The 25,810-nt window shown below is 45.5% G+C and overlaps 1 protein-coding gene across 8 annotated transcripts in view; it reads left to right on the plus strand.

Annotated features, from left to right (window-relative positions):
* Positions 1–6,334: 6,334 nt before the first annotated feature.
* The window catches only part of adgrb1a (adhesion G protein-coupled receptor B1a), a 67,530-nt gene continuing 48,054 nt past the window's right edge, over positions 6,335–25,810 (plus strand). For all 8 annotated transcript variants that reach the window (XM_057044907.1, XM_057044913.1, XM_057044910.1 and 5 more), the window contains exons 1-2: positions 6,335–6,841; positions 20,844–21,703. In XM_057044907.1, coding sequence (XP_056900887.1) covers positions 20,974–21,703 — 730 coding nt within the window. In that variant the 5' untranslated portion in view covers positions 6,335–6,841; positions 20,844–20,973. The remainder of the gene's footprint in view (positions 6,842–20,843; positions 21,704–25,810) is intronic.

Raw genomic sequence — 25,810 nt, forward strand, 5'->3', positions numbered from 1 at the left:
AAACCAAAGAAGCACTTCCTTCTCTTTTCATTGTTGACATTTTCTTGTGTTTTTCTCTGGATCTCCTGAATTTTACTGCAGTGAGGAAAACATCACAGCAGGTCACCTGAAAGATAATGACACAGAGAGAAACAGCTTCACAAAAATCAGACCTTTCTGCCTTTAAAATCAATTTATATGCAAAAAAAGGGTTGGAAGCATTCAAACATGCATCCATTTGCTGCTTCAGATGAGTTTAAGTTAAGACAAGCGATGGAAATATTTTAAATGGGGCCAATGTTAGATCAAATTGTTCTCACAACATGGCCTGATTAAAACCTCTTTGAGCTGGTCCAGAAAGTTTAAGGGAGAGACCGACCCAGCAAACCCAGGTTTCAACACATCCATACCACATTCAGAAAACAATAAGAGTCATAGCTAACAGCACGTGTTGACATAAGCTGAGGCCCCCAACAAGGCGATGAGAGAACAGGTACGAGAGCTGTGCTACCCCAATGTAAAGACCCCCTGAAGTCTACATGGACAACAAACCCTGAGCAGCTTCACATTCACTTACCTCTGATGGTGGTAAGAGCATCGCCACAAAGGCGTAGGTTCACTTTTTCACGCTCACACACTAAGGGCAGAGCAAAAAGTTAAACTGCTTATGGACATTGGACGACACAGCTTTGGCAGCCATTTTGGGGCTCAGACACGATGCAGACATATCACATGAGTGAACACTCTACAGTCTGGCTGTGTCAGAGACAGCCCTGGGAAACACCGCAGTGATGCTTCTGTAGCAGCAGGTTATCTGTTGGGAGGGTGGTTTTCATGTCATTGCTGCAGTGTGGTCACCAAAAGAGAAAAGAAAAAGGGTAAAAACGCCACCTGGAGGTAATTTCTGACTCTGAAAATCCTAACTTAATCAGTTTTTAGAAATAAAAAAACAAACCCATAAATTGTAGCAACATATGACCTTATATCCCTCTCATTTCTGGTGTTGGGTTGAAAGGGTTAAATGTTAGAGGTACTTTGCTAAAACCACTCAGTCTGTCTTCAGAAGGAGACTATGCTACAGAGAGCCATGCTTCACCAGAATGAGCTTCCAAAGATCTACCTGTTGAACTGCATAAAGCTGGAAAGTTTAACAAAGTGATTTCAAAGACTTCACCAGGATACATTTAGGAAAATGTACAAATGGAGGCACTGAAAACATTTCATATGGCCCCAATATAAGCTAATGTTATCTGAACCAATTAATATGTAAGAAATCTCACACTTTCAAACGTAAAGAGGATGAAACAGATTTCTGTTCCACTGTAGATGTGACGACCCCAGTGTCCCCTCCTGGACACTAGGGGTCTCTCTGACTTTGCCTCTCAGTGCCTTGCAGGTCCTGATTGGATTGATGGGCTGCACCTGGATGCTGCCTATTAATTGGCACAGTACCAGTTTCTTTCTGTCTCTCAGCTGGACGTCCCTGATGCTTACTGTGCTGAGTCTGCACTTCTGTTCCGCCTGCTCCAGGTGTTCCTTTGGGCACATGCATTAGTGAATTTAGCATTCACTATTGATGGTTGTTTTGTGTTCACATTGAAGCCTTAGTTCCTAAATAAAAAATCCCCTCCCTTTGGATTTCCACCTGTCCAGTCTCAAGTTGGTGCAGATAGGAGCTGAATCGTGACCTACAAGACTTTTGGGTTACTTGATAAGCAGTAGACTGGACTAGAGGCACGGAGAGCAGATGGGCACAAAGGTGTAACTTCATCAATTGAGAGGTTTAAAAGTTATGAAAGATACCTGCCATAAGGGTCCCATATCAAGGACTCTTATCTAGGTTTGCTGATCTCACCAGGTCCACGCCACTCAGACCTCCCCCTTACAAATGGTGACTAATGCCGATGCCATTTGGCACCCTTGTGGCAATTTCCCTCACTTGGGTGACACCACACCCACTGGCCTGTACCCTGTTCTTCACATACAGCTGCTTGGTAGCAGCTTATATCTTTCCAAGGTTGACCATGTCCACAGATGCCAGTAGGTGTAGATCCAGCCATGGGATGTGCCAAAAATAGCTGTCATTGTGCCCTTTGGCCTATTTTAGAATTCCTGCAAATGGCCTTTGACCTTAGAGAGGCAGTACATTCATTCAGCCTCTGTTAGACTCTGTCCTGTAAGCTCTGCTGACAATGCCAGTGCGTATGCAGAGGAGCACCTCCGCAGCTGTTTGAGCGGCTCGGTGAGCAAAGAATTAATATCAATCCCACCAAGCACCAGTTTTACCAACCATCCATCGCCTCCCTGGGATACCATGTTAATCCACAAGGAGCACCTACTAGGGTGGACACAGGCACTGGTTTTCCTTGCCCCTGCACCATGAAGTCTCTTCAGAAGATTGTGGGCCTGGTGACCTTTAGCAAGACTTTTGTTGGTGCACCCATCTCCTAATGCCCCAATTGCCCTCATTCAGATGCCTCGTTTCATCCATTTTGAGAACCTGTCACCCATGTTTGACAGGTTTAACTGGAACATTTACTCAAAAAACAACCTGGAACTACCATCAGGAATCCTTTGGCTGGTTTTTGGCTCTACTTCCTTGACGAGTCAGCATCGTGGCATCCATAAATGACAAATGACTGATGTCAGGACGCAGCAGAATCATTGGGATCCAACTACCCCAAATGCAGAGCTGGCAGTATGTGACAGCAGAGCTGGAGTTGGAGTCTTTCATATTAATAGTGATTCATAAATGTATTGAACTTCCACAATGACAGTTTGAATCACATCATCACAACCACCTGTTTTAAATGTATTTTCTGAAAACATCTTTTGTCTTGGAGTGCCACCTGAACACTTTCTACAATATATCCAAACACAACATTTCTATATTTGATATTTTCTACAACACTCTTGTTGCACACACTATACCAGCATGTTTTCATATAGCACAGAAGCAGCTTTAGACCAATATTTTCACCCTTTTTTCCCCCCATTTCAGCTATCGTTTATCTGAAGCTTTCCTCTTAGTAGACACTATCACCTTGATGGAGCGTCTAACCTTTATAGTCACCAACAATGAAGGCATGCTAACACTTCCTGGGATCAGATGCAGTACAAGCACATTCCTTCCATCCACTGGAGCCACGTCCCAGCTCACTCCATCCTCCATCTCTGTTACGCTTTCAATAATCTGTATCTGAAAAAACAGTCTGGCAATTAAAGGCATCAACTGCTGATGCATCTGCATTGAAGCAGAACAGTGTCTGAGCTGGTCTGTGTAATGCTGGATTTTAGGACAAAAGAGAATTATGAAAAGCTTGTGAGCCAATGGAACCCTCCCAATAATCGAAGCTTTGAACATCAGAGGTTACGCTCAGCTTGTGTTTCTGTTCTTTACGATCCACTCAGACCTTTAAACCAATCATTAAAAAAGAAGACCATGACACAATTTGTTTCTGTTCTTTAAATCCCAAATCATATTTTACCAGCAACACAAGGCCGAGGCGGGAGAGAGAGAAGCTCCTGGTGCTGCAGGAATGCAACACAGGCCGAGTGTGAGGTAGGGGGAGAGTCTGTGGCCCTCTTTAATTTTTAATTACACATTTAGTCATTTGGCCACGTGCTGAATTAGTCATGTTTGATAATGGTGTGCAATGCAGATGACAGGGCTCTGCATTCTCCAGAGTCCTGCAGTACAGCTGAACCTCTGTGTGCCTCTCTTCCAAGAAGGAAATCAGCAGAACTCAAGAGAGACTTCAGCCACAATGAAAGGAAACACACATTTGCTCTGAAGCCTCGTCACCAAGCAAAGTCAATATCAATTTAATCAGTGTGTGTCCAGAGCGGACAGAGTTCCAGAATGCATTTATCCTGTTGGAGGCCAGCACAAAGGCTGAGGGGTGGTGGTGGTGGGTGAGGGGGGAGCTGATGGTGCAACCTAGAGATACAGCTGGATGGAGGGCAGCTGAAAGATGGAGCGCTTGAGCAGGCTTGCTTCCAAACTAAAACCTGTCAGCAGCAAAACAACATTCCACCATTTTATCTAACTATTGATACTTAAAAAGACATTATTAATGTAACTGAACCTTAGAAAAGGTTTGGTATTCATGAAAAAAAAGCTTAATAAAGAAATTTGGCCAATGAAAATGCACACCTGTACAAAACTGTACCAGAAGCAACCAGAACACAACATGTAAAACATTTATTTTCTTTCTTTTTAGTTTTCACAGTGCAAAATATACAAGTGTTAAAGATTCTTATTTCAGCTTTTTCCCTCCCTTAAATTATGCTTATGATCCATATTCATTCCCACTGAGCTGTAATGAATTCCCGAGCACATGGATGTGTGTGACTGTGCAGAATCGGGAGAATCGGAGTTTCTGCCTTTGATTAGCTAAGATGCCACCACGGCTCCTCTGTCCTCGTCTCATTGCTGCTGTCAGACTGAGGCTGAACATCACAACAGAAAGAACGTCAGAAAATGCACAATCGGCCTGTAAACGTGCCACAAAGAGGAACGTTGGCAGCCCAACAATTTCAACCCTGATATTTTCCACGAATGACCAGGACACACAACTGGAAGGCTGCTGATGAAATATTCATAACTTGCTCATCTGTAATGTTGACATACTTTGGTGAAGTGGTGCGATGGCCTTCTGTTTGTCTGTTTGCTTCTGACTGGAGTGCCGACAATTACGGCAAATCGGGAAAGTCGTGTTTGTTGCCTCTTGGCTTAAGTATCCTCTCAGATCTCTCGGGGTTTCACATCAGAAGGATGTGTCGGTTCTTTCTGTTCAATCAGAGAGGCTCGTTTTTGTTTCTGTCTGCTTAAACGTTGGCTGAAAAACATCTTGTACGTTCAAAATAGCCACTATATGCTTCCCTGCGAAGGTCACACAGCATATATGGTGCAGTTGTCTTCACACACAAATACACACATGCTAAAGGTTTGAATCAATATTCTTTACTACAGCCAACCAGACAGATGACTGCATAAGAATATGATCACAGGTTACACACGTGTCAAGCAGCAAACTGGGCCAACAGTCAGCAAGTGGTTCAAGACTTCTAAGGAGGATCTGAGCAGCAAGCAGACACTAAAGTGGCTAAAGTAACGGCGGTGAGTCAAATACAGCTGCAGTTGGGTTTTTCTGCAGGAAATCTTTCTGTCTTCAGCTGATGCTCTTCATGTACATGTTTTGCTATCTTTTATTTGACAGAAGCTTTTAATGAAGAAAGTTTATGAAGTCTGTCTCACATGTGAAAGCGAGAAAGTTAAGTAACACATCGAAATGATAAATTAAAAAGTGAGCAGTTCTTCTCTTTGTCGATCAATTCAGAGTTGTGCTGCCCTGACAAGAAAGGACACAAGTGTAGAAAGTAGTGATCAGGAAAGAAGGAATCAGTATTTGTGAGGGATATGAGAGCCCCAGTGAGATGAGCAGGACTGGACCACCAGCAGGTCATGTGACAACGCTGTTCAATGTCCAGAGCATCACAGGCTGCTGATGGGAGCGGGGTGAGAGGAGGACCGCTTCGTTCGGTAGGCTCAGATTAAACATTTACCAAAGTAAAAATATGAAATATTGGGAGTGCACCAAGCATCAGTCATTGAGAGCTTTGCTTTGGTTGAGTGATGATTGATGACAATGAGCACATTTCATGATTTGGCTCCATTTTTTATGAATTTCACGGACTCTTTGACTGCTGCTTTATTTGGACAAAACCACAGTCCCACAATGCATTGCTCTCTTTGGTGACTACAGGTGGCGTCACGGCGCTGAGACGTGCTTGACTCCAGAAGAGGGGGCTGCTGGGTGAAATTTCTTTGGAGACAAGGCCATGCTCGGTGGAAACAGGGGGACAGGAGGTTGAGCCGCTTTTGTCTTCAAAATAAAAGCATTTCCAGAGAAACACCTGCGTGACAGAGGTTTCTGTATCCGCCCACACAGCAACAGGTGAGTCACGAGGATGCGATGTCTCCAGAACATATGATGCGGGACAGCAAGGAGGGATTAAAACAGCTACAACAGCAAGTAGACAGCGTCTGGTGGGTGTTTTTGTTGGGAGATCACCACAGACAAAAGGCCTACGCGTTCACGAATGGGTCCGTTGGAAGTCAATTACACTTTTGTGTGCTTTTTACCACAGATGCAATGGCATAAGTTAGTTAGTCGTGACTGCGCTAGGTCTCTTGGATGCAAATTATTAACGAGAAAAATTTAAGAAGCGTGAAAACACAAACGACTTTGTTCCACACTTCCTTTCACTCTTATTTTCAAAACGAGCCCGGAAGTAACTTTGCTGTAATTTCTTTCTTGACGGCGGCGCGAGACCTTCCAAATAAGGACTGAGGCTGTTGCTGCGCGCGGACACAGCGACGCTCCGATGAGAGCCGCGCGCAAGGCTCTCCCCAATCTGCAGTTCCGTTAAGCCCTCGCGCGCACACACCTGACCCGTCCTGATGACCGGAAGGTTGCTTTAGAATTTGGAAATGAACTTTTTAATTTGAGACAAATCTGAGGTTTGGCGGGATAAGAAAGCTTTCAATCATAACAGAAACGCGCATTCACGAGAATTCTTTCTTTTCGTAAGTCTGACAGGCGAGAGTTTGTGCACACATTTGGGATTTTATGAATCCAGTTTACGCGCAGAAGAAGACAGAAGGCAGCAGGAACACCGAGAACAACTCCGCTACTTTGCTCTCATCATCTCCCATAACGTCACAGCGGTTGTGCGCAGCGATGCGGGATTTCCGTCCGTAATCATGCGTTTTTGGGACTTAACAAAGACCATTTGGGAATGGGTCAGTGAAGGCACCACTGACTCTACGCGCCACAGGCTCTGCTAACTCGCTCAGGTAAATGATCTTTCGGTTTTTACTCGTCACTCCTCTTCTTTCCAAGCTTCACGCGCACCGTTAAGTTTGGGGAAATCACGCATCCTCACGCACAGTCAGCCGTGTGTTTTCTGTATTGTTTGTTTGGCCGTGATGGTTTAAAAGGTAACAAAGCTAATGTGGAGTTCTCGGGCCACATTTTGTGTGAGACTGTCGCATCATGTTAAGTGTCGCACACCCAAAAGGCTCGCGCAGAGGGAGGCTCGCGCAGAGGGAGGCGCGCCGCCCTTTGTGGATGGATACATGGGTGATGGATGGCGGAGGCGCACAAAGTCATGTTGATTGGAAGATGTTGCCTGAGATGAGACTCTCAGAAACACAGCAGGAGCAGAAACAAATGTAACTTTTTTAGCGTGTCAGGTGTTCTGAAACAGGCTCCATCGTCCGCTGAATAAAGCTTCATGTTCCTTTAATGAACTTTCCATTCAGTAAATGGAGTTTCTCTTCAGTTCAGCACTGATGGTTGAACACGAACCGCTGCACGGGGGATGATCTTGGTCTCAGAGGAGCGGATGGATGCCGCTGTGGCGCATCTCCATCACTTCATGGTGTGAGGAGGACCCCATAAGGATGTCTTGAGCTTCAAATGACAAGAAAAAGACAACCTTACTGCAGGAAATATGCCACCTTTCCTCATATTTAGAGAAAAAAATGTTCTTTCCATCTTTGCTGTTAGGATGAAATCGAAGATCAGCCTCTTCTGCGCTTAAATTTTCAGAACACGATGGATGTGCCACTGTTATATGTTTTTATTTATCCAGCTCAATCTCAGGAGCTAAAAATGCTATTAAAAGGTTTATTTTTGCATTTGTTGTAATCTTTGACCTTTAGCAAGCCAGCGTTTATGTTTGGTCCACATAGCTTGAACATGTCTATGACACGGACGACTGCGGCATCTGAAATCATCGTTACAATGCTCAAACGGATTTCAGAAAAATCCGTAAGTCCTGGAGCGGACTAGACGGGATGGCGTTGGGAAAGCAGTTTTCTTTGTGCCCCGATTGGTGATCAGGCAGAAGCACAATGTTGAAGGATTTTTTTTTTTCAAATGTTAACATTTGCAGCTGTTTTCTGACATCTCAAAACAAAGCACGGGTGTGTACGATCCCCTGACCTCTTCTTCACCCTGACACGCACACAGGTACCCAGATTGACTTTTGCTGTCTTGGGCGTGTGTGAGACCCCCCCAGGTGTGGATATTTTCCTCCATGAGAAAGATAAGATAAGAGGGCATGAGGCAGTGGTAGCGCTGACAGGCACGGCTGGCTCAGTCACCAACACGCAGGTCTTTTCAGAAGCATTCATGCATGTTTTCTTTCACCTCCGTGTCCTCCTTTGTTTCTCCATCCTAAATCTCCTTGCTCGCCTCCTTTCTGGCTCCTCAACCTCCAAGCAGGCTGTCTCAGGACCTCATGTCTGACTCTTTGACCAGGGAGCGACAGTGAGCGGGGCAGGAGAATCTGGTGATGAGAAGATGGGACCTTCGATGATGGATTGCAGGCCAGGTAGAGAGGCGGCGTAGACACGCCAGCACTATTCTGTTGTTGTGGAGGCTTTGTGTGCGACACTCAACATGCTCGGGACTAAACACGCTGCAATCAGTCAGCAAAGACAAGCTAGCTGCATGTACTCTGAAGGTGAAACATGTCGATAGCTCCTGTCTGCAGCGTTCTTAATGGTTTCCTCACAGAGCAACGGTAAGCCCTCGGTAAACACCAGATTCTGCGCTGGTTGTCAGATGGAGAGTTTTTTAAATGGTCACCAGTGTGATTTGGCATCGTGGTTCAGTGAGACAGGAACAGGCTGTTCACCAGTGGATTCATCCAAGGGCACCAGTGCAAACATGGACATGGTGGGCAGGGCCTCACCTAGTTGACGGCTGAGCTACAAAACCTGGTCTTCAGAATTCAGTGTGAAATGGCGACCTTTCACCATCATGTCTCAATGGTGTCTTCGTGCAGATGTCAGTAGGACATACCGCATTTAAAACAACGTACGTTCACTTCTGCAGTACGGAAAGAGAAGAGCCAGAAAACGTGAACATGTGAAACCACGTGTGCCTTTAAAATCCAGAACATTGTCATTGACACCATTAAAAAACATTTTAAACAGAAAACACATTTTAGCAATCTTAATCTTAGCCTTAGCATGAAGTCTTAGCAACACAGATAGGGCGTAGAAAGTTAATGTTTTAGAGGAAACATAAATTATGCTAATCAAAACTAGACCTTGTTCACCTTCTGGTTGAGTGCTTAAAATGCCATCCGTCCCATCTGGTCCCAGAACCTTTAGTGTTGTCCCATATACCTGGTGCAGGCTAAAAAGTCCCTATAGTGATACTGGTGCTTAAGCTCCAGAGGGAGTATGCAGCTGTCCTCAGCTGGCCGCTGTTAGCTACTACTTTACTTTCATCTATGTTTTTCTGCCTTTCTGTAGTTGTGTTCTCAGCTTTCTCTTTTTGCTTGGAAGTTCTCCACATCTTTGGTTTTCCTCTTCCTTTGCATTCCAAAGTGGGATTTTTCTCTGATTCAGTGTCCCTGCTACTCCCCTATTCCCTTCAGGAACTTCTGGAAGATGCTGTCATAATAGTGTCAATAACCTGTTCAATCTCTTGTTGGATTTGATGGAATTATTTCTAAATATTGGCTTGTCACATTTGGAGGGGCAGGAGCTCGGGATGAAGGTGCTGTGAGCAAACGCCTTGAGGTAACAGGATTCTCTAGCTTGACTATTTTTGTCTGGTGGTGTCAGCAAGTGAGTGAGCCACAGAGGAAACACCTTCGCAGTAGTTCTTCTCTGCGTTTGCATCAATTGGTATCACATCAGCTGACTGGCTGGGGGTTTACCACAACAGTCGATAAGATGATGCACAATTACAACCACACAACGTATTAACTCACCTCTGATCCAGCAGAATGGGAATATTTGAAGCGCCAGAGACGTCCAGATTCATCATCGCTGATAAAGATTATCAGTCAGGTGTTTGCTGCTGGAGCATTTGATCGCTGTCACCTGGAGGAATGCTTAAGCTGAGCTCTTCTGTTGGCATTGAGATCGTGAAAGAGTGTGACATCGACAAACACCATCTGTCACGTCTTCATTTCACACCAATCAGGACTGAGACTCCAGCCCTCTAACGCTCCATTTCACTGCTGTCCTCTGAACCTAAGACCTCCCAGACATCCACATTCTGGGTTCATCCTGTTGAGACAAAAATATCTGCTTTAATTTTAGCTTCTGAGATTCATCAGCGTGTGGACCTGAAGAAATGCCACTGAAATTAGTCATGCATGTGTAGGCCCGTCCGCAGCGCGTCCCCCGCGCCTGAGCTGTACACGGACACCTTTCTGGAGAAAACCACAGATGGTGGATTCTGCTTCCCCCACAGCTTTCTCCGCACTGCCGTGACCCTTCACGCTGGCCCGAAATGCAACTTTGCATCAACACGCTGTGCCGCCATTTCTAGCACGTCTAACAACTGTCAGCTCTTCTTAATCACTTCATGAAATAATCACGACTCTGTCCTCTCTTTCTAAGGCTTTTAGCTTCCTCTCAGCGCTGCTGTTTGTGGCGCCTCACGTGCATCTTGACAAGCATGTGCGCTGATGCGGCTGCCTCGGTTTGATGCCGGTTGGCTCAAACCGAGACCCTGCTGCACAACCGTGGAGTGGAGCAGGCACAGGTACTTTCAAAGCGTGGATGAAATGCTCTTTTCTTTGTCCTCTGATGAGATTGAAGGAAATCTTTGATCAGGAGTGGCGAGATAATCATCCATAGCCGAACCATGATTTCTATCTCTTTCAGCTCGCCCCTGGAAGCTCCATAAGCAGCCGTGAACACTAGAACTAATCAGGGTTATTACTACTCTCTGCACTGCACGCTGCACTTCAGATATGGGATTAGATTTTCCATCCATGACGCTGCCACCGCTCTTCTTCATGTTGAAAGTTGTTTCTGATGCATTGGACGGAGCCAGGTCACCCTTTTTCTTTGTGACATACAAACCAGAAGTGAAATTTTGTTCACTCAGAGCGCCTCTCCCAGTGCTCCTGTGTGGAGAAACATCAGCATGGACCCACCAGGCAGAGAGCAAATGGGTGGAGATGCAGCTCGTAGAGAGGAAGGGTGCTTCTCACTTCAATAACACTTCCTGTTGAGAAAGGGCAAATGAAATCTGCTGGGCAGGTAGTGGGGGCAGCAATTTCAGCACAGAAGGGAAGAGCATCTGGGTCTACCTTCCATCTCAGTCCCTGGGGCATGTCCTGGGTCTCCTCCCATCATTTAGTATGGTAACCGTTCCCTCTGCATTCCCCCTGCTGGAACCAGACCACATAACAAACTGGCATGTCAGTCACGTCGGGCGGGCGAAAGGCTGTATTACTGATGTACCCTGACCTTCGGAGGGATCCCACCTACTTATAGATCATCTTTCGCGGCGAGATTACCTGAACGTTTCGGTCATTCAATAGCTTTTCCAACCTGCTGCAGACCACTGGGGTCCACTTACCTTTGTGTTGTGATAAAAACCAGCACAAGGACCAAAACTCCTAGAGAATCGATTTGAGATGTGACCGGTGCCAGCTGGTGCCAGCTAAAATAGAATCGTGAGTGGTATACAGTGAGCCATCAGGATTACGGATATACTGCCCTTGGCCTGCTGTCTGTGGACGGTTGCTATGCTAAAGTAGCTGTGTGTGAAGCTTCTTAAGAAGACAGCCCACAGTAGCCAAAGACGTCTGCTGGACTTAGATAAATGTCTTGGTGCTGATGTCGGCTGTGCTGTGGTCAGCCGAGTTTGTCCGACGGTGGTGCTGAAGTGACCCTCTCAGCGTTCCGCCTCATTACATCTGCACTGTTGTTTCTGCAGCAGCTGGAAAAGTGAGCTCTGCATGTTTTCTCTTCCCAGACACTCGATTTGCTTTTCTGCTCTTTCATGTGGCGCTAATGGTGGACAAAAGAGGGAAAAGCAAAGTGCAGTTTGACAGATCTTCATCATTCTTTTCCCCACACAATCAGACTCCTCTTTTATCATTTTTTCCACTACATTTCATCTGTTATGTCCTACGGCTCCTCTCTTTCCCTGCCGCGACGTTATTGACAGACTCCCGTCTGCACCAATGGTTCTCTATAGATTTATCAACTGGACCCGTTAAGGCAGATGGCTTCTCTCACCTGGATTTGAAGAATCTGCTCAGGAAAAGAAAAAGTTGGGACTTATTTTATACGTTTATTAGAACTAAACGTCTCAGCTATTTTACCAGGAAATCTTTGATTTGTTTTACATCCTGTGAAGTGTTGCAAGGTCTGCTGATGTTTTCATATTCACACGTCTGCGTGGCCGGAGCATTGACGTTTCCAGATGTAAAGGAAGTTATGGTGAAGAAGGGGCACGCCAGAGCCTTTTTCTAGATCGTTCTGGAGGCCTCAGCAGCCACGAATGAATCACCGAGGATGCATCTTCCAAAGACAACAAACCAAAAGCTTGAATTTAAAGCATGTGGAAGATCATAATTGACATCACATCCTAGAGATGGCAAGCTGGTCCCCATCCCATATTACTTCTTGTCACATGTCGTCAAGGATCTCCTGGAAGCTCAGAATGTGTCGTCTCTGCGGGTGGATCGCAGCAGATTTGTCAACTTCTGCGTTGCCTATCGCAGTGTGCTAATGTGCCCATGTGCTCCCCGCAACACACATACGCACATTTGGTGTAACTGCCGAGGAAATGAAAGACAGAACATGTTTGCTTGCTGAGCAACCAGCGGTTTTTCTGTGTTAGCACCGCTAATGTTCAAGCTTTATGGAACATCTCAACCTTCATTTCCACCATTTTGAGAAGGCAAATTTATTTGCAGTGAAACGTAACAGTTCATTACTTTAATGTAGAGGTGAGACACGGGTGGAAATGTCAGTTTGAACAAGTTTCTAAGGAAAGTTTGGACAAGTGAAAGAAAGTGTCCTACGGTGACTAAATGTATTGTGACCAAAGGGCTGTTGCTTACGGACGCTCACTGTGATGAAGTGAGCCTGTCGGTGTGGTTGATCACCCGTGGACACCGTGGCCAGATGGCCATCAGGGATGCGCACAGTAAAGTAATAGAGTACACACTCGGTCAGCTTTGAGGCGCATTCCTTTTGTCAGCGTGTACAGTCATTAGAGCTTCACATTCCATGACTACAGCACATCTTTAGGCTGTATGGGAGTCCCTTCCTGCTGTTCAGGTTCCTTATTTAGACCAAAAGTTATTCGAAATTCAAAAAACTTTTGCTCAGACCTCTGTTTGAGCATGCATTTGTGTGAATTCTCAAAGTTTAGCTTGGGTCCTGTTAGACATCTGTGCTCACCGTTTAACCTTCAGCTCAGACTGAAGACTTCTGAGTGACTGATAAGTTCAGTAACTAAGTGTGTTTACCAGTATACAAGAAAACCGCACTCCTGCATTAGTTTGGATACATAAAATACACGTGAAAGCTGTAGCTAGACTAAAACATCCCAATGTAGCTGGACTACCCCCCGATAGCTCAACTAATGAGAGCGTGAGGATGGCAATTTCTGCACATGTGCCATATTTTGCTCGCAGAGTTGTGTAAAACCTGTCTAGCGAACCACAGCAAAGGAAACTGCTGCAATACTAATTCACGGACAAGTTTCGCTGCTATTGATTTAGCTGTGGCTGCTAGCTTGCTGCTCAACTTCTTTATGTACTGCTGTAGTGTGATGTAAAAGGTCAACTGGTATGGCCCAACACCAACAAATTAAAACTGCAAATTGTCACCTGGCCGGGGGGAGGGAGGTAGCCTGACTCACCTATAATCCGGCTTCTGCAAATTGCTTGCATAATTAATTCACAACAATTTAGTGAAAAGTCTAGTCCGGTTTAGATGCACATGGAAATGCGCTTAATGTGATAGGAAATGTTATTTCCCACGTAGTAAAGTCAGTTCTGTTGAGGAATACACGACAATGACGATGGCCAAAAACAGCACATTTCATTACTTTTGTGAATTGCTCCACATTGGCACATTAATCTTTAATATATTTAACATTAAATATAGCGCGCACCTAACAACAAAAACAGCTATGACTACCAAGCAACATGGGCTGCTAACTGTGCTGCATCAATGCTGTGAGCAGCTGAGAAACATTTGTTATATTTGCCAAGGAAGGAGCCAATGGCTAATGTTCCATTGAATATTGCCAACCACTGACCTGGCAAACTCACTACAGCAAGAAAGAGATTAAAATATATTCAAAGTCCTTAAATGTAAATACATCACGTACGTTTGGTTCTGTGGTTATCTTTTTCTAAGCTTCAGGCTCAGCAATTTAGACTTCTCCTAACCTTGGAAATGTGTGCATTAGGACTACTTTGATCAGATTAGAGATTTCCATTAATTCAGCCTTAATTTGTATTTTATTCCAAGTGTTTTTGCCCACAGCTGGTGAGGCTCATCCAGAACAAACTGTCTGAGTACTGACTGAGTACTCTGTAAGGAACAATGAGGTCATGTAATCAGATGGGTCCACGTGCACCCTGTACCAAATGCGCTGAGATCTGATCAGATCTAGCTCCAGCTTACATCAGGACAGCTGACTAGCTAAATATGTCATAAACTTTTCTTCCAAAATGACACAAGGGTGCTCCAGGATCACTTTAGTCAGTGACGTACAAGCACACGGCTGTAGTGAAGCCAAATGCTGGCAGCGTGTGTTTGTGAGTTTGTTTCTGTATATGTGGTTGACAGTTCCATATGGAGGGGTAGTATCATGAATCCATCGGTTGGGGGTTCAGAGTCAGCTGTGTGGGGCCTCGCCCTCAGGGACTGATTGTAGAGCAAGCACGGTAACAGCGGCTGGCACTGGGTAATTGTACCCTGCAGGCGTGTCATGTTTTTTCACTTGTGCACTGAGCAATCTCACAACACCCCACGGGCGTTTCGAATAAGCGCAGCTTTGATGGCAGACAAGAGGAGCCATACAAGCGAGGAATTAGAGAGGAATACATACAAGGCTACCCCAGTCTGCCGGGAAACCTCTCCCTCGGTTTACAGGTAAAACATTCATAAAACCGACCAAATACAGGACAGCAATTAAATACCAGCGACCTTATAACATCATACTTTGAAGATGTACAGTCTGCAGTAACCCAACATACAAACTGGTTATACTGGGAGCATCAAAGCATGAATTAACTTGTGATAGTGGGAGCAAAAGGTCATTCTGGGAGAGACTCCTGGTCCAGTAAATCAATCAGACGGTGCAGAGTGAATAAAGAGGAACACGTCAGATTGATCCGCATCATTCCTCCTTTTGTGTGAGTCCACAGGTGTCACCTCTAAATCTGCCTCCATTGATTAGCAGCAAATATGGATTTCTTTTCCCTCCCGAAGCCCCGAACTAACAGCAGCCTTGTTTGGCAGCTTGCGGTCGCGTAAATCTCTGTGTGACACTTTGATAGTGGGCGACATTGTGAGGAGAGCAAATATGATTTGAATGAGACGGTATTAAAATCTATTATCGACAGAGGTGGCAGCTCGAAGCTGCACTGATATGGAGCTCTGACAGAGAAGAAGAAGGGATGACAGTGTAGATAAAGAGGAGGAGTGGCTTGTGGGGGTGGAGCTCAACGATCAACAGAGTGGTAAACATTTCAGCCGTCACCACCAAGTGTGGGCAGCTGGTCTGTTTGCATGGCAATGAGAGGAAAAGAGGACAGACTGGCTCAATGGAGCCCTTCAAGGCCTAAGAGAGTCCAGGACAGTGCAGGTCTGTCCTGACCCACACCATCCAGAATCTGCTGCTGCACGTCCACCCCGAGGGAAAGCTCAGCAATGTGCTGAGCGGCTAATGTTAGCAGCCAAGTACAGGACACCAAAACACCTTCTGAAGGAGTAAAGTACCTAGAAACAACTTCTGAAGTAGTAAAGTACACAGAAATGCCTCCTGAAGTCGTAAAGTACACAAAAACAACTTCTGAAGTCGTAAAGTACACCAAAACACCTTCTGAAGTAGTAAAGTACACAGAAATGCCTTCTGAAGTCGTAAAGTACACAGAAACAACTTCTGAAGTCGTAAAGTACACCAAAACACCTTCTGAAGTATTAAAGTACACCAAAACACCTTCTGAAGTAGTAAACTTTATAGAAAACCTCTAAAGTATTAAAGTACACCAAAACACCTTCTGAAGTAGTAAACTTTACAGAAATACCTTCTGAAGTATTAAAGTACACCAAAAACACCTTCTGAAGTAGTAAACTTTATAGAAAACCTCTAAAGTATTAAAGTACACCAAAACGACTTCTGAAGTAGTACACTTTATAGAAAACTTCTAAAGTATTAAAGTACACCAAAACACCTTCTGAAGTAGTAAACTTTACAGAAATACCTTCTGAAGTATTAAAGTACACAGAAATACCTTCTGAGGTTTGTGGTGTTCATGTCTGCTCTCGATCACATCCGCTACTTTTTCATTCTAGTTGAAAAAGTAGTAGTAAATTTTCCTTTTCGGACACCGAGAAGAGGCGATTGGAAATCACCGTTCTCAGGTGTGTATGAGCCTTTATTGGAGTTCAGGTGGACAACGCATGTGCACATGATCCACATACTCCTCGCAGAAGAGAGCACGGAGGGACAGCGTGCGTCTTACGTACAACAACAGGTCAACAAAGCTCCCCGATGTCCCATCTTCCTGTTGTTTAAAGTGCTGGCCTGCCGCCTGACTCCCGTTGCTCATGTGATGGAACAGGAAATGGAGCCGTTTTAACCGGCTGAAGATGAACACGGCCCTGAACAGGTTTGTGCCTTTTCACATCACTTTTGCTTCGCTCCATTGTGGCCGAGCCAGAACTACAGTTTTCAATGGAAAACGTTGCGTAAACAGCTTCTAATTCCACTTCTGATATGGAACTCATCTCTCTTTGTCAGGTTGTCATGACAACCATCCAACATGGAGGCATTGTTATCGCTGTTTCAGGTTCAGGTCGTCCTCCAATAGCAAAGCTTAAGTAAATAAACATAAAATGTTGACTAAACATTCACAAACACAACCTGTGAACCCCTAACCCTACCTGAAATAACCTTGTGATTTTTTATATAGCAGACTGTGTAGTCCACATAAAGTTGAAGGAGATGGGACCCTGTAACACTCCTTGTGGTACTCCTGCAGCACGAGTTCTTTGTTTTAAAGCATCACCAGTATCACTGTTTATGAACCTCAAAAAGAGAAGCCCTGTGTTGTCCTGCTGTCCTGTGAGGATGCTAGCAGTCTGCCACATACAGCAAACCAGCAGCTACCTAGTGGTTCCACTGGTGCTGCAGCAACATCAGGTGAGAGACACCTGCTGGAAGTCAACCCGAGCAAAGCAGCCAGACACGAGAGATGGAAGGAGAGGTGCATGCAGAGGTGTCCATTACCTCCACATCGCTGACTCAGACAGTCATCCACCACAGATCGGATTGACTATTCCCCCGCGACACTGACACACGTCAGCGTGCCCGGAGAGGCCCGGGTGGGGCCAGACGTGCCTGCATGGTCATGGTGGACTTTAGGTCCTTCCCCCAGCAAGCCAATTAAACAGACACTAATGGTATGCTAACATTAGTAAGCTTCTTGCGAGGTCTTATTGTGGAAAGGGTGTACATGAAGACACCAGTGAAATTGGTATTGGTGCCTCTAATGTGCACATACGTGTGTGAGTTCATCATGAGCTGCTCTGAAGAATGCCAGATGAATGAAAATGTGAAGACAGGAACACAACACACCAGCAAACATTTCTGTTCCTCAGGAAGGCGTGTCATCACTGCTTTAATCATCATGCTGCTTTAAACCAAAAACATAGAAAACGAACACATCCCATTTCACTTTGGCTCAAGTCGGCTCTGGTGCAGGTGGACCTGAAGACGCAGCATGTGTCCTTCTGACAGTTGAAGATACATTGATCATCTGAACCATCATTCAGAACATAGACTACATCTTCTCCGCATGTGAAGGGTCACAACACTTTAACTGCAGCTCCATTCAGATCTTAGCAGTCCAGATCCCTCTTTAGTTTAACATTCTCCTTTCTTTGTAAGATTCACATTGTTCTCAGGGGCAGTTAAGGCATGGGTCCGTGTGCGTGTGCACGCACGCGCATGCTTGACCCTCTGTTTATTACAAAGACTTTGACATTTAGTGCAGTAAACACATTCTTCACCACAGACAGATGATTATGGGTTTAATCTAGGACGTTATAGAGACGTCAAAGGTTGTGTAGTCACCGTTTGTTGAGAAAATAATGTGACGTTCTGAAGTAATCCAGTAAGTCATCCACTACTAACACATCTAGATACACCTGGGCTGGTGTCTAGAATGGACTCAGAATGGTGGTCAACACTCACCTGAGTGGTAGTTTAAGATATTTAAACATGTTGATGTAGATCAAGGTTAAACGACACTAAGTGCATCACTGTCATCATCAGTGCTGCCGCTACGCCTGTGTATGTCTTCATTAACGGGCTGTCTCACACTGTCCGCTGACCTTCACAAATCGATACTCCTGTTCCTCGGAGCCCGCCGTGAGGAGCAGTGAAGGTCTGTGTAACTCCTTCGCTCCCTTTACCTCCTGCACTCTTCATCCCAGCACGCATGCACGAGAGACTGTTGAGATCATGTCTCTTCTGATACCATCAGTGGCCATTTGCGCTCTTTCATCTTACAACTGGGCCATTTGTGGTGGGCTTAGCATGTCACAGATCACAGTCTCTAGCCAAGTCTTGAGTTCTTGTTTTCATTCTGCTCATGTATTTTACAATAGTCGGCTTCTTCGTCCAAGAGTGGTTTTATCTGTAGAGGAAAGCAATGCCAGTTTTCCCCACTCAGCCGGCTTCTCCTGGTATAGCATCACCTCCTTTCATGCTGCTCAAGTTCCGGTTTAGGATTTGGCCCAGAGTTGTAGGCCGCGTGCAGAACAGGCTGTTCCAGCCCCACTGTTGTGTGGACTTTCATTCCTTTTGGTGCATTAGCTCCACTTTTAAAATGTTGACATGCACTTTTAAAGGGACTAATGCAATAGTTTGTTTTGTCATGTAAGTCTATTGACTGCTAGCTTGTAATATAAATAAAGGTCAAGCATCTGGCATTAGCTGATCATTTCACGTTCTTATTGATCTGTGGCTGCTGACTGTTGGTTTTATTTGGCCCGTTCTTTCATCCCCTTTGCTCTCTTGTTTGTGATTATTCACTCTACTGCTGCCATTGTCACTGTCCAACATCTTAAACCCTGCAAGTGATGTTTGTCCCAAATTATTCAGGATGCAAAAGAGCTGAGTGACACTGAGGAACTGTTGGATGATATTAAGAGCTGAGAGATGAGGAGATCCAGCTATGGCTTTTTGCCTCGTGGTTGACACGTCATAGCTCCCAGTGCTCCTCTGCTAATCAGCCTGTAATCCCAGCATGTGACAAGTGATGCTCCATACAACTCTATCATTTTCTCATCAGGGCTCGCTTTGTCTCTGTCTATCGCTCCACTGTTCCATGTGTTTGAAGGGATGTTGCAGCGCTGTGATTGGGCCATTGTGCACCAGCCCGTTGGGCTTGTTTACATGGATTTGTGCTTCTGGGCTGCTGGCTAATGCAACACCTTTGTTCTTTTAATTGCTTGTTGTTGCAGCCGTAGGCTGAAAAGGATGAATAATTCCGCAGCTACTGAGCACTCAACCTTTCAACAACTTTTCAGCTTGAATATGAGGCAACGCCGCTGCTCTGTCCATTTATCACGATCAATCACTTTCAAACAACCAGATGATTCATATTCACAGATTGACTTATGTCTAAATGGATTATACTTCTCACATTTCAAAGAAAATGCTGTCGCTCACTTTCACAAAACCTTCCCCATAATAGGGGTCATGCCCTACCAGTAGGTGGTGATCCAGCGTATATCACCATCTTTATTTCTACTGTTGCCGCTGCAGGCTGATTATTAAATATTATTTCTAGAAGTCATCATTTTTGTCCTAATATTTGACTCCTACTCCAACTTCAGTATGTAGGCAGCGTTGCCCTGGTCATTTCCCCCCTGAGGAAACTCCTTTTCCCCCAGCAGAAGGTAGTCCAGGCATCCAATATCTGCCTTCACTCCCCGTGTGTGGACTGGTACACTCGGCTGTGGTCACGTCCAGATCTCCTGTCAGCAGCACATCTTGGTGCCTCCTGAGGCTCCTCCTCCCTTTGCTGCAATAGTTACTTTCCTCTTCTGTCTTCCCTCCCTCTGTTTGCTTCTCAAACAAGGTGGATTAGGAGAGGCTGGAGGACCCCCAACTTTAGGGTTAGACATCAGGGACGTTATTTGTGGGAGGAGGTTGGACATGAACAAGAAGTCCTGGAAGAGTGGAGCTGTGTGTGTGTGCGTGTGTGCGTGTGTGTGGGTGTAACTCTTGCCTGCTGAAAGCTGGAAGGAACATTTTTCCCCATCTCTTTTGGTGGAGACTTGAAATGGCACAGAAGAGGAGGGAGGCATGAAGAAGATGGATTTGTCCACCACTTTCCCTTCTTACAGAGAGCTCAAATTCCCATCTTCTGTGGGATATTAGCAGGTCAAACAAAAGAGTGTCTTTGTTGCTGTTGATGGGGACGCTGCAGCAGCAGCTCATCCCTGCTAAATTGCAGTAATGAATGACAGCAGGTGTTGCCTTTGGTAATTAATTGTCTTCTAATTGGACAAATGAATGAGCTGGCAGAGGAAGTATGGGAGCAGACATGTAAGGAGGAACAGCAGTCTCTCCGGAGGAGACCCACATGAGCTTGTCTAACGAACAAAACCCCTCCAACTTGCCATCATGGCTTGGTGTTGCTATGGATATCCTCTGACACAGTGGCTGATGGAGGTTTCTTTGCGCTCTGATAGATATAATTACCAGAATTCCATTGTTTCTGTTCAGATTGGAATACTAATTGGTTTCTTCTGTCCCATTCTCCAGGTTCACAGGTAAATCTTGGATCGACTGAGGCAGCCATGGGCCGACTGCTGTAATCTTCTCCAGTTGGACACAGCGTCAGAGAAAAAGGATTCACATCAGCTGACATTATCTTCTGTTTGTCTTGGAAACCATGACAACTCTGTCTTGGCCTCGGGGCCAAAATCAGCCTCTCTCACTGTGGCTTCTGTATTGTGCCTCTTTGTTGCTGATCGCGGGTTGGGGCTGTGCCTCCCCATCGGGCCCCGAGTCAGAGTCCTGCTCTACTTTAATCCAGAATCGCTTCTTTGGTTTCTTCCTATCATCATCTGTATTTCCCAGCATGCCTTGTTCTTGGACCTTGCAGAACCCTGACCCAAGGCGCTACACAGTCTTCATCAAAGTCACCAAACCCACCAGGGACTGTGTGCCATCACAGTTCCGCACCTTTCAGTATGACTCTTTCCTGGAGACGACACGCACCTACCTGGGTATGGAAAGCTTCAATGAGGTGGTGAACCTGTGTAACACCTCCACACCAGTGGCCTTCCTGGAGGCCGGAAAGCAATTCCTCCAGATGAGAAAGGCTCCTCCTCGTTCGGGGAAGTCCATTGCAGATGGAGACGCTGAATTCAAAACAGAGTACCTGGTAGTGGGAAAACGCAACCCCAGCGTGGCGGCCTGTCAGATGCTGTGTCAGTGGCTGGAGGACTGTCTGGCCTCCAGTACATCCAGTAGACCCTGTGGCATCATGCAGACTCCGTGTTTGTGCTGGGAGCCACCACCTCAGCTAAGTGAGGGGGACGGCTGTTACCGCAACGGAGTTTACCTGGAAAACTGTTTAACCAGCCCGGAAGACAATGCGAAAGAAGCTCACGTCAAAGGTGAGTATGCGCTTCATGTTTTTTAATTGGAATGTTTAAGAAGGGGGATGTGCACCGTTTTCCAGCCACCACATGTGATCAAAAATCAAGATGTTTACAGCAATGTGAAGGAGAAGGCTTTTGCATTTGACTTTCATATGACTATGAAACATCTGTCTAAATAAGGTAAATAAAGATGTTGGTGTTGTGTGTGGATGTGGATGTGGACAACTTCTGTTTCTCTTGCTATCCCATCTAAATTAGCACCTCCTAGATCACCAGGCAGTACAAATCTTGTTTGACTACACTATCCAAGACTGCCCCCTGTGACTGTAACGGGTACTGCATCACCACCTTTCTGCAGGAAAGTTGAAAACAGAATCCAAATCAACTCAAGTTGAACAGTTAAAGACATCGGTGCATCACAGTATGATGAGCTGCTAGCATAAAAAGGGCTTTGCCATTTTTAAAAGAAAATATAAACACATCTAAATGTCAGTCTTCAGCACACTCTGTGTACATCAACAGCAATCATATGGAGCACTTTGAGATGGGGAGGAGGCAAAGGTGAGGTTTCTGGTTTCATGTGATGATAGTGGGCTCTTTGACCTTGTGAGGTCGGCACCATTGCGGTTCAGGAATGGTCACTTGATCAGACTCTGAAAGTCTGTGGGAATGAAGGAGACTAATGAACTGATATTTGATAGCTCTGGGGAACCGTAAGACAGGAAGAGGCTGAAACGTCATTGAATAAGGGCCTGTGGCTTCTCCCCAACACTTTCTCAGCAGACACAACGTGGCCTGACATCACTTACCTAGCTTTGTCAGGACTCTGGCCAGAGGGATACAACAATTCTTGGCTTCTATCCCCCAACCTTTCCACTGTTGATTTTATTTCTTCCTCTGCTACTCCGAATCAGCCTGTGGTCTTCCTCCTCCTCCCCCTCCTACCATCAGCCACCACTGCTGACTCCCCATCCCCAGGGTGATAGTGGGCTGATACCAAGCCCATCCTGGGAAGTCAGCCAAGCAAAGAAGAACTTGTGGTGGTATCTTCTGTGTTTTCCTCCCCCAGTCTCATGAGCAGCTAATATCCCCTCGACACCCCGGCTGCCTTTCTGCCAGTTATGCTACTTATGTAATCCTGTTTATGGTGCTGAAGCAATAGGGCGTGGGCTGCTGAAGCTGCTGCTGCTGCTGCTACTGAAGCTGCTGCTGCTGCTGCTGCTGCTCCTGTAGCTGCTGCTGAAGCTGCTCCTGCTGCTGCTGCTGAAGCTGCTGCTGCTGCTGAAGCTGCTGCTGCTGAAGCTGCTGCTGCTGAAGCTGCTGCTGCTGAAGCTGCTGCTGCTGAAGCTGCTGCTGCTCCTGAAGCTGCTGCTGTTACCGAAGCTGCTGCTGCTGCATTTGCTGCTACTGAAGCTGATGCTGCTCCTGCTGCTCCTGTAGCTGCTGCAGTTGCTGCTACTGAAGCTGCTGCTACTGAATCTGCTGGTGCTGAAGCAGCAGTATTATGTTCTAAATATCAATGGAATTGTTACATTTTATTTATGGTCCTGACATTGTTATTAGAACATGAAGACAAATGACATGAGGCAGATATAAAAGACTTTTATCCCTCACATAAAACTTCAAGACAACTTAAAATCAAAATAAATTAGCTCTTTGTTATCCAACACAGGATAGATGAATGGAATTGTCTTTCTTTTTCACTCCACTGTCACTCAAATACCTTTACAAGGTAAATACAAACACATTTTAGCACTTTAGCACCATTTAGCTAGCTTCCAGTCCAAATGAAGTCGTTAACCTTTTCTAACGGTACAACGGCCTGTTTCTTCTGAACAACGCGGCTTGCAATGGTTCACCTGAACCGGTGGATGCAGGAGTAGCGAGATTTGTGGGCGTGCGGGGCCAGCTTGTCCAGGGACCCTTCCTCCTGCTTCTGTCTCATTTGTGACTGTTGTTTACATGAAGACCCCAGAACGCTGCATGTTTTCAATCATGGGAAAACAGGACGGAACGTTCTGCACATGACTTAAAAAATAATTTATGTTATTTTCCACAAATTAATTGTCTCATATTAATGCATTCATTTAGACAGCGCAAATACAGACATACACACATGCATGCCTCTCCAAACTACTGGCATTTAACAATTGAGAGATGAGTACTGTTGAAATGAAATAGTTCAGTCTTGATTCGCGGCTTGTACGTGGCTTGATCCTCTGTCCAGTTTGAGACATCTGACTAGTAAAGAAACAAGGGAAACTTTATTAGTGGCTTTAATGGTTGTTACATTTATGTATGTTGAGGTTACCGTATAACAAAGATCTGTATGTTGTTCGGTGACCTGGCATCCGAACGCAATAAAAATATATATGATGTATAAAAATGTATAAAAATAACATACTTATTCATTTGTATTTAGAATGGTAAGAAAATGCAACCATGAAATGCAAAATAGCAGCATATTTACTCGGTTGGTAGGATCTCTGTGACAGAGTTGCTCTCCTCATAACTGGCTGGATGGAGATCTGAATGGAGGAGTGGAGGATGAAGATAAGGATGGAGGTGTAATGGTTGGTAGAAGTAGGTCAGAGACCCAAGGATAGTTAGGAATGATGAATGAAGGTGACAACCGATGTATTGGGAGAAGAAGATGACAGAGTTGCATTAGAAGCTCCTGGATTGATGAGCACACATGGTCATTGCTTGAAATAGGCCTGGAGGAGGTGGACCTGCTTTGTTCTTAGATTTCCATGTGTCCACAGCGGGACTGATGTAACCTGCTCAGGAGCAAGTATCACACTGGCACTGCGTCTGTCCTGGTCTACACCAGTTAGCGTTGGAATTAGCACACTTTGCAGCTAATGGATGAGAATGTGCTCAATATACCAGCTTGATGCTCAACAACAATGATGGGTCCTCCGCTGAGACCTGTTGGAGCTGCACGGAGGTTGTGGTCCAGTGGAGCAACTCAATATTCATTGTCATGACATTGATAGATCAGTGTTTAAATTAATCTGAGGTGAGAAGATGGTGAAGAAGGTGGCCGTCACTGTACAGAACATGCAGACTGGTTTCATTGCATTATCGAATATGTGGAAGACACATCAACATCTGCTGACAAGAGATTGGTGCGAGCTCATGATCCGGAAGTTCACCTCTAACTGTAATGTGAGCCTTTGAAATGTTAGGAGCTGAGGCTAATCTGCAGTAGTTGTCCGGACATCTTTAACCTTTATCCTGGCTATTTTTGGGCCATTCTGACATTAAAGCTTTGGGGACAAACCATTCGTGGCTGCTAGCCTCAGTCTAGAAGTGGTCTCCACACAGAAATCTCTGAGTAGAGAGTGGACGTGTCGTGTCGTGGGATGTGGCTGTGTGGAGCAGAAGAAGATTGATTTTTTTGGGCCCTCGGAGGACGGCAGGGGCGGCAGTGAGTGATTAAACGGTGGATCAGAGAGATGTGAGGAGATGAGAAAGTGCATGACTCAGTGTGAACAAAAGAGACACAATGGTGATAGCTTTGAAGAGGAGCCAACAATGAGAAACATGAAGGTGAGGGAGGATGGCTCAGACCCGCCGCGTCACACACCCTCGCCGTCAGCTGTGCAGCCGTACTCAGGTGTGAAATCAGCAAACCAGGTTGAGGTGGAGGAGGAGAGCGGGTCTTCCTGTCCAGGCTGAGTGGAGGTTTGCTCACCAGTCCTGACCTTATGGATGTGCATGTGATATCACTGTTATGGAGATGTGACAAGTTCTGTACTTGTTTGTCTTTACAATGTTTGTAACTGGCAGAAAGCACTAGTGGTGGTGCACCTGTGTCATTTCTCTCTCTTACAGCCAGACATGTTTCTGCAAATGTCTCAGTGTCCTTGAAGGGAGCAGCAAACTGCAGCCAGGGATCAGGAAAATGTTGACCTTCCACTGGGCAGAATTCCTGATGCTGCTGCGTCAGATTCTTTGAGCGGGCTACTTTGAGTTTCTGCTCACATGATTGAGCACTAGGGGGCGCCCTATTTAGGGGAAGAGGTTAATTTTTGCAATTCCTTCTGCCTTCTCCCTGAGCCCCTCCTGTCGGAAGGATTTCCCTTGAGTTGATCAGGCTTTGAGAACTTCATGCCT

This window comes from Takifugu flavidus, chromosome 10, assembly GCF_003711565.1.
Source record: "Takifugu flavidus isolate HTHZ2018 chromosome 10, ASM371156v2, whole genome shotgun sequence".
Taxonomy (NCBI): domain Eukaryota; kingdom Metazoa; phylum Chordata; class Actinopteri; order Tetraodontiformes; family Tetraodontidae; genus Takifugu; species Takifugu flavidus.